General features: G+C 45.1%; 1 protein-coding gene across 1 annotated transcript in view; it reads right to left on the bottom strand.

Annotated features, from left to right (window-relative positions):
• Ssu72 (SSU72 homolog, RNA polymerase II CTD phosphatase) overlaps nt 1-14,582 on the bottom strand; it is a 29,298-nt gene that overhangs the window by 11,667 nt on the left and 3,049 nt on the right. The window contains exon 2 of the mRNA XM_010627715.3: nt 3,243-3,386. Within this exon, the coding sequence (XP_010626017.1) occupies nt 3,243-3,386 (144 nt within the window). The remainder of the gene's footprint in view (nt 1-3,242; nt 3,387-14,582) is intronic.

The following is a 14,582-nucleotide window of genomic DNA, read 5'->3' as shown; positions in this document are numbered from 1 at the left end:
AGCACCTCATAATGTTGAAATTCACAGTACTCCACATTTTATCTTTGAGTTACATTCAAAAACTCCTCCGAATGCCAGGTGTGACAGTGCACACTTGTAATCCCAGCTTCTCGAAGGCTGAGGAAGGAGGATTCCAAGTTAAACACTAGCTTGGGCCATTTAGCAAGAACTTGGCTCAAAATTTAAAATAATTTTTAAAATATCACCTTTTCTTTCTAGTACAGATTATAATAACCATCATTTTTATATACCATGAGTTAATCTATTAAAAAATTTGCAAATTCTCGGTTCTCATGTGTACGCCAAGTAATGCTTTTGGTGGACTCCTGTTGGAGCTGCACTCCAAGCAGCCGCAGGTGTCCTCCTGCACGGCCACAAAGGGGCACCACCCAGCCACTGCCCGCCTCCATCCCTCTGTGGGGCTTGCTTGAACCTACATGGTGCCCTCACCTAGCCAGGCTGCCTGCCATACCCAGTGAGCTCCCTAGAGATGCCTTCTTCTGCTGGCCAAGGTCAGGGTTGGGATCAGGGTAGCTAAGCACTTCCTGGCTCCATGAAGAAGCCCTACCCCGAGGCTGAGCTCTGTGAAGAAGCCAGCAAAGGTGCCACCTCAGAGCCTCTGACAGCATTGCCAAGAGGCAAACACTATGGGTGATTTAGTCACTAAGCTTCCAAGCCAACCACCAGCTCCTCCAGGTCCCCACAGCCACCAAGTACCCAGATGTGCACAGTGTAGGTGCTTCTGGACAGACTGATGCATGTGGGGAGCCACTGTGTGGAGCCACATGGTGAAGGGTTCTGAATCCCAGGCACCGGCCACAACTCCTTGGAGAACCACCTGGGCATCATCATCTCCCTCAGCAGATCCCTCCAGTCTGACTGCTGATTCTAGTAAGTAAGTGCTGTCCCACCCAGAAATGGAGGCTAGTGGTGGATGAAAAGACTTGGTTTACAGTATCAAGGAAGTATCAACCTATACACTATGACCTGTTTTTATTTCTCTTATGGAGTATAAGAGCTTCCAAACTGAATGGTACAACAGCTGGGTGTGATGGCACACACCTCTCATCTCAGCACTTGGGAGGCTGAAAGACTGCTGCAAGTTTGAGGCCAGCCTGGGCTACATAGTGAGTTCAAGGCCAGCCTGAACTACATAGGGAGACCCCATCTCAAAAACACAACACAACAAGCCGGGCATGGTGGCACACGCCTGTAATCCCAGCATTCGGGAGGCTGAGGCAGGAGGATCACTGTGAGTTCGAGACCAGCCTGGGCTACATAGTGAGTTCCAGGTCAATCTCAACTACATAGTGAGACCATGTCTCAAAAAAACAAAAAACAAAACAAAAAAACACAACACAACAAAACTGAATGGTACCAGCCATATGTGGCTATAATCCTAGCCATGTAGGAGGCTGAGGTGAGAGGATTAAGTTTGGGCCCACCCTAGGCAACCAACTTAAGTGACCTAGTGAAACCCTGTCTTGAAATTCAAACGGGGTGGTCTGGGAACGTAGTTCAGTGCAAAAGCCTAGGTTTAATGCTACTAACCGAAGAATGATGTGCTCACTTCGGCAGCACACATACTAACTGAAGAATGATTTTCATTTTCTTTCTTCCTTGAGTTTTTTCCAGTGCTAAAGGAAGCACTTAGCCCCCAAATGAGATTCTCAGAAAAGGATTTTATGGCTGTGAAGCTAGGGAACAGAAGGAAGCAAAGTGTGGGGCACACTCTCAGTAGAGTGGATTTCAGGCAGAAGTGTCCATGCTGTGGCTCAGCCATCATGGGAGCAGAGCCTCAATGTGTCCAGTACACAGCACCACTGGCTACAGGGACATCTTCCCCAACACAGGCCCTGGCTCCCAAACTGGGATGAGGTCCCCAGGGAACAGCCAGCCGGACCGGTGTTAGGGGCACTGCAGTCTGGACTCAGGCTTCTAGCATGCCCCACCAGCAGCAGGTGCTGACAGGAAACATCCACATTAATACCCAGGTCCTCAACAGCATCCCATGTGCAGCTCAGGGAGGAACACAAGGGAGGGCAGAAGATGCCTGACCATTAGGGTTTACATTTTGCTAGAATCACCATCAGGGCCTTCCGTACTACCTAATTAACCAATGTATATCCAAAGACATTTTCAGTTTTTTTAAACACTACTTTTATTTTGAGACAGAATCTTGCTAAGTTGTCCAAGCTGATCTTAAACTTGGGGTCATCCTGCCTCAACCTCTGGAGTAGGTGGAACTACTGGCACATACCACTATGTCCAACTTCATTTTCATTAAAAATTGCAAAACTGCCAAAGTATCAGAAGTGGTGGTGCACACCTATAATCCTAGCACTCAGAAGGCTGAGGCAAGAGGATTGCTTTGAGTTTAGGGTCAGCCTGGGCTACACAGTGAGTTCAAGGCTAGCCTCAACTGTATAGTGAGACCCTGTCTCAAAAACAAAACAAACGAACAAAAGAAATTGCCAAAGTGAAAACAAACCATTTCCCGTTTGATGTATGTTTGATTTTCATTCTGATTACGACAAAGCACAAGGTGGCCCAGGGTTTGTTTTGTTTTGTTTGCAGTGCTAGAAACTAAACTCAGCGCCTCATCCACACATCCACTGGGCTACAGCCCCAGCACGGAAGTTTTAATTTGTATGGAAGTGATCATGAAATACATGACTTACAGGAAATACATTTCACAGTCAGAGAAGGCTATTTTTAAAATACCTTTCCTTCTCATATGAGTCTTAAGTAGCAGACCTGGACTGTTTTATCTCCTCCTGATTACTTGCTTCCATCACACTCTCTGGTGACAGACCCGGCTTTCTTCATCTGGCTCTCACAGACCCCGTGTGGGCACAGCCCATCGTGTCAGAGCTCCATGCACCGCCCTGCAGAGGGACAAGCACAGCTCTCTGTGCTTTCCTTTTCTTTAGCCCCTGCAAGCCCCCAACTAATCATCAGCACCTCTGCCTGACTGTGTTAGTGTAGGGTTCCCATTTGTGCCTGCCATTTATCGTTTTACACCCCCACTGCCACAAATGGATCTGGCCCTGGGGCTATCCAGTGGGCAGTAGGAAGGACACCAAGTGCCGGTGAACACAGAGACAGTGTTTGCATCAGCACACCACGCCCACGCCCCTGTCACCCAGAGCACCTCCCTGCAGAGCAGAGGCGGGCACGCCAGGCACAGACCACACCTGCCAGAAGACCCTCTGGGCACTCTAGGGGCAGCCTTGGGATACAGTTCTTTGTCTTTCCTGAGAAGGTCATTGTACATCTGGTCATATGTGGTTTTGAAATCATAGACATTGGGCTTGTCGGGTGCAGGTCCTGGGAGCTTCACGTGAGTTCCTGTTCCAAAGGACCGGACGCTGAATCCTCGCTTGCTGGAAGACACAAAAGGAGAAAGAGCATCACAGCTGGGTAAGATAGACACAAGGCTCCCAAACCATGAGCTGAAAATGGACAGAATAACTTTATTGATATTAATATCAGATGTTTTTTAAGTTTTTATTTTTGTTTATTTTTTTGTTTTTGAGATGGGTTTTGCTGTATAATTCTGGCTGGCCTTGAATTCTTGCCAATCCTTCTGCCTCAACCTCTTGAGTGCTGAGATTATAGGTGTGTGCTTAATTTTTATTATAACTTTAAATATTTAAAAAAATTTTTGACAAGTATAGCTGGGCATGGTGGTGCTCACCTATAATCCCAGCACTCGGGAGACTGAGGTAGAAGGATCATGAAGAGAGGCCAACCCAAGCTACATAGGTAGATACTGTCTTAAAAAACAAAACAAAAAGACTGGAAAAAAATTACACAGCAAGTGAAACCAATCAAAACAATCTGCTGGGGCTGGAGATTTAGCTCAGTGGCACTGTTGCTGCCTTGAAAGTGCAAGGTTCTGAGTTCGATGCCCAGTACCAAGAAAAACACCAGTATCTGCTGTTAGATGACATGTGAACACCGCAGCTGTTTAACGCTGTTCCTCCCCAGCCAGAAGGACTGACCACCACTTGGATGTGAGGACATTTCTTTCACCTTACCAATATCCTGGTTCACAGGTGAACTAAGAAACCTGTTGAAGTTTGTTGTTTGCTACAGCAGCTGCCAGCCTGAGTCACCCACCAGGATACTCTCCCATGAGTGTTCCAGTGGCTCGTGACACTGCCCAGGCAACCCCAGACTGAGCACACACAGGAGGGGCATGAGAAGGGCAAGAAGCCAGAACAGCTGTAGCTGCTTACCCATGACCCAGCAGGTGCATATGTGGACACTGCCCCTGTGTATATCTGATATCCTAGGAAAGCATGGAGCCCAGGCTGACTGACAATGTGGACAAGGAGCAGCCCAAGCAACAGGGGCAGCCTGACCAAGAGGAGAGGTCAACTGCAGACCTGATACCTGCTGTGAGGTCAGTGTCAGCCAGTTTTAAATCTCCCACACAGATTACACACAACCAAGTTAGTTTGGTACGGGAGGCAGGTTGTTCTTCAGTTCAAAGTGTACTACTTAACAACTTCCCCTTCCAGCTCTGTATTTTTCTCTGAAAGGAGCCCTAAGGGCTCAGGGGCACCTCCATCCAACAGCCTCTCAACTCTCCCACACCAGCACCAGCACCACACAGGATGGAGACAAGCACTAAGGCAGGGAGGCAGCCCAGAGGCAGGGCACTCAAAGAGCTCACAGGAGGCACCAGGTCTGAGACCCAGCTTGGAAAGAGGCAAACAAAAAGTAAGAAATGCGGGGGGCACACCACTGTATAAAGATTCTCCAAATGCTTTTATTGTAATTTGGGCTATCTGTAAATATCTGAAACACATTTGGCTGTAGGTGATAGTTCTATTGGCAAAAGCAGGGACACCTTTTGACACCGATAGGCAGCATAGGATTGTCCCACAATGGACTCATACAGCCCCACTGCGACTAAAGCATATGACCATTATTCATACTCTGAAAAGATGCCCAACTGGGCATGTTGCAGCATGCCTATAATCCCAGCACTCTGGGAGGCAGAGGTAGGACAATACCAAGTTTGAGCCCAGCCTGAGCAACTTACCGAGAAGAAAGAAAGAAAGAAAGAAAGGAAGGAAGGAAGGAAGGAAGGCAGGCAGGCAGGCAGGCAGGCAGGCAAGAAAGGAAAGAAAGGAAAGAAAGGAAAGAAAGGAGTCAGGAATGAAGGTCTTGTATTCAAGTTCAAGTTTAAAAAAAAAAACCAAAAAGGCCCAACCTCACTCACAAGAGAAAGAAACATGCAGATGCTATTCCTTATCCCACTGAGTGAATTCAAAGGTTTACAAGCCACTCTCTTCCACGGTGCAGCACAGCACGGGGAAGTGCGGCCTGTTTAATGCACAGCTCTACATCACAGTGCACACAGCAGGAAAATGGTCCCTGTCTGGGGAACAGCGAACCAACATGATGACACAGAAGGAAAGACAAACTCAGATGCACCACTGGACACAGTGCTGCTCACTTCCATGGTGGACAGTGAAGAAACCTCCAGTGCCCTGTAGGTGAAAAGCATGGACACTGGGCAAGCCACACACCTCTCTCTAGACACATGCTTAGGAGACACACCTGGCCCCATGCTGCCACCACAGAGCACATTCAGTGAGTACTGCTTATGACCAGAGACCCCTGACAGCCTGCTATTCATCAATGCCAACGACACACACTGGGATCTCCACAGACGGGTGAGGAAGCAGCAGAAAAACACCCCACTACCTACCACACAGGAAACCCAAACACTTGCATAAAAATCACTTTTTTTCCTTTTTTGGGACTGGGTATTGAACCCAGGTTCCTCACACTGAGCTACATCTCCATCCTGGTTTTATTTTACTTTTTTTATTTTGAAATAGGATCTCACTCAGTCACTCACAATGGGCATCCCCCACGACACCCTTCCAACATGCTATTACAAGCAGGCACAGCGGAGCCCAGCTGTGAAGAAAAACATTTGAAAAAAGCTGTTCTCATTTAGTTTATGTGCAACACATCACTGAGTCCTCTGAGGCCAATAATAAGCTGCACTGGTGCCTGCATCTCTGGACATCCTGAGCTACACTCCAAGTCCCCGAACAGCACAAAAGAAAGGAACCTGGCATAAAAGGCAGAGATCGATGGCCTGGGACTCCAAGTGCACATATGCACAGGTACAAAAACAAACCCGGAGACACTAAAGTCCAATCTCTGAGGTCCTTTGTAACTGCAGATCCCAATGCCAAGCAAGGCCTGAAGGCGAAGCTGACACTGCCCACACTGTGAGGGACAAGCACATGCACACACACCTGCACCGCCCTAAGAAGGTGTGAGGGACCCTTATCCCCGAGCCTCAACACTGAATACTCTCCATCGAAGCACAAATGAGCCCACAACCCAAGCCTGGAGACAATGGCTGGGAAAGGCTCCTCCTGGGATTTCGTCACCTGCCTGAGCACTGCATGCTCAAGGAGGCCAGTAAAGTAGAGCTCAGTCCACAGAGATGGAGATGGCTGAGCCAGGCAGTGTCTTCTGGGACTCCAGCTCATCCAATGAGATACTCTGGACACCACTGCAAGTTTTGTTGTTGCTGCTGTTCTTATAAACATTTACTTTTTCTCCAAATTTATTGTGTTTAGGGCTGGGGATTTAGCTCAGTGGTTCTGCCACCTGCCTTGCAAGCACAAGGACCCAAGTTTGATCCCTGGTACCAAAAAAACAAAAACAAAAACAACAACAAAAAACAATGTTAATCCAACCAAATTTATTGTGCTTTTCTATAACGATGTGAAAAAAATCTTCATTTCCCTTTTCCCAAGTGAAGTTTGAAATCACATCTTAACCTTAGACTAATTTTCATCTCTTCAATGTCTTGTGTGTTGATTTACTTTCATATGTATGTATATTAATTTTCCTCAGGGATTTATACATCTCTCTATACATATTTTTTTCCTACACAGATACATACAAGCTTTTTACCCACATCTTACCACTCGAGAATACAACTTTAAGTATGTTTTACACAGCTGTTCCTTGGTCAAGGTAATTTGCAAGAGCAAATTGGTTTCTGAAGAAATCTTGTTTTGTAGGTGAAGGATCCACTGAGGGAGTCTCATTAGTTTTTTCTCCTGTATTCTGATCCACTGGACCTGGAAATGGGAAAGCTTTGATGTCACCATCAGTTCCAAGGACCACAGAAATCTTCACCAGTTGCGTTCCCATTTTTATTTTTAAAGAGTTTGGGGAAGGAGCTGCAAAAGTCCACTTTCTGGTCTTGCCTGGGATTTGTATCTCTGAAAGATGTTTGTTCACTTTCTCTTTCTTTGGACAGAAGCTGGCAGTGTCTTCTAATGTATTTCTTTCTTCCAAATAGGTCTGTTTTTCTGCTTTGGGACCCTCTATGGGGGAGGAAGGGGCAGAGACAGTGGCTGGGCTGCTGCTGTGCATGTTCTACCACTGTAAATTTTAAGTTCATGGTGCATCTCAACTTGAAGGCCAAAAACTGAAAAGTGCGGATTATTGAGGAAATTAGGTGAATATTACTTTTTTCTTTTTGTGGTACTGGGCTTTGAATCCAGGACCTTTACTCTGCACTATATCCCTGGCCCTTTGTAAATTCAGAGATAGGGTCCCCTTAAGTTATTAAGTTGCTCAGGCTGGACTTGGATTTGCAGTTCTCCTGCCTCAGCCTCCCAGAGTTCTAGGACCATACCCATATATCACCATGTCTGGCTATGATATGATTAATACTAAAACCAACCCAGCAGGTACTCTCTCCCCACTGGGGTTAAATGTGTCCCCTTGATCACCCCTCCAGCTGAGCTTGTGGTAAAGGAGAGGTGTGACGCACAGGCATAAGGCCACAAGTACTTCAGGCTCTGGTACCCAGGCCCCACCCAGTGTCTGCGCCATTTGCCTTGGTCACAACCTTCTGGCCTTTTTGCTCAGCTGCTCACACTTCCAAAGCCTGCAGTCTCAGCACGTGTCATAGGCAGACATGGGTCTGGGGCTCAGTGTTCTCCCCCTCACCCCTGTGTACTGGAGGTTTAACCCAGGCCCTTCACACTTTATTTTTCATTCTGAGACAGTCTTCCCAAGTTGGTAAACTGTCCAGGCTAGGCTTGAACCCTGTGATCCTCCTGACTCAGCCTCCCAGAACACTAAGACTGAAGGCCTGTTCCACCACACCCAGCTACCAAAATTACTCTGAACAGTAGTAAAAGCAAAAATCATAAATGTATAAAATTCATCTCTTGATGGTTATTCTTTGCAGGTACTAATTTACTGAAATGGGGTGGGAGGCTAAACGTGGTGACATATGCCTGTAATCCTAGCACTCGGGAGGCTGAGGCAGGAAGATAGTCATGAGTTTGAGGCCAGCCTGGGCTTCACAGTGAGTTCAAGGCCAGCCTGAACTATATAGCAAGACTCTGTCTCAAAAAAAAAAAGGAGGGGAAAGGCATTGTTGGCATTTCCTCCAACGGATGAGGCAGGAGAATAAATTGAGCTCAGGAGTTCAAAGCCACCCTGGGCAATACTGGAAGACCCTGTCTGAAGACAAAATAGAGTAACATAATGTAAAAATAGAATGAAGTAAGAGGCAAGGGCACAACACACACTGTGGCCTCATTATCCAGAGCCAAGGCATTTCAGAAGGCAGGCCTGGGCTGAGCAGGGCAGGGATGGTCACAGCTCCCGCAGAGTTCCCAGGAGGCTCCACAGCCCAGGATCAGGGTCATCCATGCGGGAACCCTCTGCCCTCTACCTTCCAGGACAGCAGGCCCAACCTGTACCAGCTATCTCACAGGCTTAGGACTGATGCTCTGCAGTCTCTGAGATGGATGGGCAACTCCCAAAGCCCAACAGGGAGTGCTGGGGACCCTCTGCCCCGTAGCTTGCCAAATGTCTATTTCTGTTTTCTTGCTCTCCAGCCCCAACTCCATGACTGACGGTATTATCTTGACTTGAAATGTTACTTTTAAGCAAGCCTACCTAAAAATAAAATGAAATGCAGTCTGTCCCCCTCCAAGATGTTCCCAAGTGGCAAAAAGGCTAATTAGCAACAGAAGTGCTGTTTCTCTGAAGCTGCTGCACTGACGTAACAGCCCATCTCACAATGAGACAATATGCAGCTTACATAAAAGCTCTGGACACTACAAAAGTACTGACAACCAACAAGTTCTGTCTGAAAGGATGAGTATTCTGTGAACTAATCTTCTAGACAAATATTTGTTTGATTAAATAAAGGTCTTTACAAGTACCAAAAATTTATCTTTTTTTTTTTCAGCTTTAATTGAGTTTATTGGTACATTTTAGGGATACAGTACAGTTACATTCATTGTTGGGATCTTGTGCCTCCACATGACAAGTCTTGATTCTCATTTTTTCCCCTTACCCCTGCTCTCCCTTCACCCCCTCCTCCCCTCCCCATCTACAAATACTTTATTTCCATCTTTTCATTATCTCACATTTTTTTCTTTTCCCTTATTACCCTTCCCCTACTCATCCCACCTTCCCTAAACCTTTAGCTCCTTTCTTCCCTTTTTGAAATGTCAGTACCAAAAATTTATCTTAAAGATGCTAAGGCAGGGCCAGGGGATTTAGCTCAGTGGTATAGGCACCTGCCTTGTAAGCGCAGGGTTCTGGGTTTGATAGCAGGTACCCCGCCCTCCAAAACAGATGCTACTGCTGCAGTGTGGTGGTGCACATCTGCAATCCTAGCTACTCAGGAGCCTGAAGGCAGGAGGAACACAAATTCAAGGGCAACACTGTAAGATCTTGCCTCAAAGTTTTAAAAAGGGCTGGGGATGCAATTGAAAGTGTGGCTCAGTGGTAGAGTTCTTGCCTCCCATGTATGAGGCCCTGGTTGAGTCCCAGCATAGCAAACACATATACAAAGATGCTACTTATTGCAGAAAATGTTAAAGGAAACAACAAAATGTTTCACCAAGATGGAAGGTAAAATAATGAAAAATACTGAACAGGCCTAAAAAAACTTCAAGTTAATAGGATGGGTTATGGTATCTTCTATTTTCTAAGGTTCTGCACAGTGGTCATTAACTGAATTTTTACTTTTTTTTTTGTACCCAGGATTGAACTCAGGAGCTTGCACTTGCAACAGAAGTGGTGGCACCACAGAGCTAAATCCCTGGCCCTGGGATTTTGTTTTTTGAGACAGAGTCTCACTTCAGGCTGGCCTCAAACTCACAACAATCCTCCTGACTCATCCTCCCAAGTGCTGGGATTATAGGCATGCACCACCAATCCCTGGCTAAATATGATTTTGGTGAAAACTAAAAACTCTGGACCTGTTGCCAACCTTCCAAAAGCATGCACATTTCATAAACTACGAAGTAGTTTGTGACCCTAGTTCACCAAAGGTGAGCTAGGCTCACTGCTGATCACCCTCCAACTACACCAGATGACCTTGGGTCTATGCAGCCCAAGTCAACTACTCAACCACCGCCATTTCAATGCAAGTCTGGGGGGAACTTCTGCATGCTAACATACTAACACAATTCATGCCATTGCTGCCATACACGTCAGTATGCATTTCCTATGATTTATTCTATTTTCCAGGGTCAGGACAAAGCTACAAGGTCATTTCTCTGCAGCTTGCCCCTACCCAGTAAAAAATGCACCATTTGCAAGGTCCTGAGTTTGATTCCCTGGTACTGGGAAAAAACAAAGCAAAACCTATAGGGCCGGGGATTGAGCTCAGTGACACCACACCTGCCCACGCACCATTTGCAAAGTCCTGAGTTTGACCCTCAGTACTGGGTGTGTGTGTGCACGCGTGCGTGTGTTTGTACGTGTGTATACTATTACTACTGGGTTCTGTATTACTACTGGGTTCTGTCAGAATCTCTGTTCAGGGGTTCTTTTCCCAAGCCTGAGCCCATAGCCCTGCATTCCCTGTTCATGCCAGCCTCTCTCGGGGCCTTGTCGACTCAAGGTGTCACCATACCTTGCAGCACTAGCACAGGGCAGGCCCTCTATCTCAGGTGGAGGAACACAAAGCCAGCTGGAACACTCAATAGTTACCAGTAAGAATGTGCTAACCAGGTGTAAACCAGCCAAACTAGTCCTGCTCCAGCTACTTTCTCATCTACAAAGTAAGTCTGGACAAAATAATCTTGAACAGGGCAACAACCCTCTATTTGTGGAACTATTACTACGGTTGGACTACCCAGTTTTGTCTCAACATTCACTTCAGGCAGAAGTCTACCTTCCTCCCACCATCCCCTTGGCCTTAATTGTGCCTTCCCAAGGAGGAACAGGATAAAACAAACGGACAACCCCTAAATCCCAAAGACAAGCCTCCTCCATGAGAAGAAGCATCTGAAGTCCTTCCTACAGACAAGATTCCAAGTCCAAACTGAATGTGGTAGTACACACCTGTAATCCTAAGACTTGGGAAACTGAGGCAAGAGAACTGCCAAGAGTTTGAGACCAACCTGCACTACCTAGGATAGCCTGAACTACATAGCAAGACCATCTCAAAAAGTCAAAAAGAAAAGAAAAGGAAAAAAAAAAAAAGATTTCAAATCCTTCCACTTTCCCAAGTAATTTCCAGTTTTCCTTCTAGTGTGCTCAGAACCAAGACATACTCAGAGGGCTACAGGGCAGGGCCTGGGGTTCAGCTCAGTCACAAGTGCAAGGTCCCGATTTCCATCTCCAAAAAAAAAAAAAAACCGGCTACAGGGTGGCTACAGGGTAGAGCCATTCAGCAGAGCCCTTCCCTTGTAAAGAACAGCTCACTCAGGGTAACATGGCTTAAGACCAGGGAAGGGAGTTCAGGCTATCTCAAGCTCCTGTGCTCAAATCCTGTCTGGTACCACGTCATGTGGTGGCACGTGGGTGGTTTAAAGCTTGGGCTCATCAGGAGAGATTGGGAATTGAGTTCCTCTGGCCCACGGGGGCCTGGGAAGCTCTGCCACTAATCCACCTTAAAATGCTTCCCCTCCCGGCAAACACACTTACTCTATTGTTTCTGCCACTTTCTGGAGCACTTCTAAATTCTCTTTTGTGAGCATCTTTAGATGCTCTGTAATAGCCACCTCAATGTCCTGAGTCAATTTAAAAGGCTTTCACCTTTCATGGTTACTTTGACTTCAGAGAAGAGCTGTAAGTCATTCTGTACCAGATCTGGTGAGTAAGGTTTAGAAGGGGTCACACTGTAATGTTTTTATGAGCCTGCTTTCCACTGAACAACACTCGGCAGCAGCATTTACTGTATTTTGTAAATACAGGAGAACCTCCAGAACTGCTTCAGAAAGTGGCAAAAAACATTAAGTATGTTAAATGTGTTCATAACAAGGAGTATTTTGAAGGGAATTAATAGTAACACAGTAATTCTTTTCATTTTGTTTCTGTTTTATGACAAGGTCTCACTATGTAGTTCAGGCTGGTCTTGAATTCACTATGTAGACCAGGCTGGCCTCGAACTTATGGTGACCCTCCTGCCTCAGCCTCCCAAGTGCTAGGATTACAGATGTGCATCACCACACCTGGCTCTAATTTTATTTTATTTTTTTGTACTGGGGATCGAACTCAGGTCCTTGTGCTTGCAAGGCAGGTGGAGGAAACACTGCGCTAAATCCCCGGCCCCTCTAGTTGTAATTTTAACAATAAAGCAACAGCGCAATCTTTTTTTACCCTAACAAGCTTAAAAAAAGAAAAGAAAATAATACTCAGGTGGAAAGGAAATAAAAACTATGTACTTTTCTGAAAGAAGCCTTTTACACTGTTAGTGGAAATAAAACTATAGTACAACCATTATGGAAATTGCTAAAAAAAACTAAATATAGAAATCCCATTTGACCCAGCTATTCCCATTCTAGAAATCTTCCTGAAACAGTTAAAGACATCATATTACAGTGACACAAGCATACCCATGTTCACAGCACAATTCATGATAGTTCTATCTTGGAAGTAATCTGTATATTTACCAACAAATGAATAAATAAAATGTGGTATTTATATACAATGAAATACTATTCTGCCATAAAGGATAACCAAGTCATTTGTAGTTAAATGCATGCACCTTGAGACCACAAAGTGAAGTAAATCAGACACAGCTGAAGTATTACATGGTGTCTCTTATATGACAAATCCAAAGTATAAATAAAGAGCAAAATAAAAGACATAATAGGAAATGGGGAGATAGCTCTTTTGCAAATAGGAAGGGAACCAAGAGATGGAAAAGGGGAGAACAGAGTATAAGAATTAAGATGTGTTATATACATGTACCAACTTGCCATGATGAGTGAAATCATTACATACTGCAAATATGAACTAAACAAACAGGTGACCCAAACCTTTAATCCCATCACTCAGGAGACTGAGGTAGGTGCACTGCTGAGAGTTCAGGGCCAGCCTGAACCACACAGTGAGAACGCTGTCTCAAAAAAGAAAAAAAGAAGAAGAAAGGTAATAACAAATATATAAATTTTAAAAACTAATTTTAAAATAAAAATACATGTACTTTTCTGGAAGGAAACTTGGCAAAATATGAAACACGGTTTTTGTTTTTTACACAAACTAGGGATTAAACACACATTCTTCACATAGAGCTACATTCCTAGCACCACCCTTCTCCCCCATTTCTTATTTTGAAACAGTCTCACTAAGTTGCACAGGCTGGGCTTGAATTTGTAATACAAGTGTACACCCCAAAGGCCAGTTTATACCTACCTTTTGGACTAACCAATTCCACCTCTAGGAATTTATTACAGCAATAATCAAAAAAGTATCTACTAATGGGAAACTACTAAAAAGAAAAAGGAACTACTCACCTAACAGTATCCATAGCTGTACAGAACTCATCTGGATTATAGCCACATAGTTTTGTAACCACACTCATAACTCAAGGTGAATAGATGTATTAAAATTCAGGTAAGGTGTGGTGGTGCAAACTAGTTATCCCAGCACTTGGGAGGCTGGGATGCTACAAGTTTGAGGCCAGCCTGAATTATACAGTGAGTTCAGAGCCAGCTTTAACTATATAGGGAGAGGGCCAGGGATTCAGCTCAGTGGTTCCAGCACCTGCCTCGCAAGCACAAGGGTCTGAGTTCAATCTCCAGTTCCAAAAAAAAAAAAAGAATATAAACTATATAGGGAGACCCTGTCTCAAACAAACTTAAAAAACTGGGCTGGAGATTTAGGTCAGCTGCATAGTGCCTGACTGGCAAGTGTGAGGTCATGAGTTCAATCCCTAGAGCACACACATGCACGCACATGCCCTAAAAAAATTAAATAAATTAAAAATAAATATTGAAAGCTAATGATAGTCACATCAGGTAGGAAGCAGGTAATAGTACTTTATCTCCCTAAGAGTGTGTGTACACTGATATCCAAGAAGATGTACCAAAAGTGATATTTTCTAAGTGATCTTTTTCTTTATCTTCTACATATTTCCTACTGTGACATTTTTCACAAATATCACCTTTAAAATTGAAACTATTTTAGCGGGGCGTGGTGGCACATGCCTGTAATCCCAGCACTTGGGAGGCTGAGGCAGAAGGATCACTGTGAGTTCAAGACCAGCCAGGGCTACATAGTGAGTTCCAGGTCAATCTCAAGTACATAGTGAGACCCTG

The sequence above is a fragment of the Fukomys damarensis genome, unplaced genomic scaffold, assembly GCF_012274545.1.
Source record: "Fukomys damarensis isolate Sample0158 unplaced genomic scaffold, DMR_v1.0_HiC HiC_scaffold_23, whole genome shotgun sequence".
In the NCBI taxonomy this organism is placed as follows: domain Eukaryota; kingdom Metazoa; phylum Chordata; class Mammalia; order Rodentia; family Bathyergidae; genus Fukomys; species Fukomys damarensis.
Note: the sequence above shows the minus strand (reverse complement) of the source record. Positions and strands in the feature narration are given on the sequence as shown.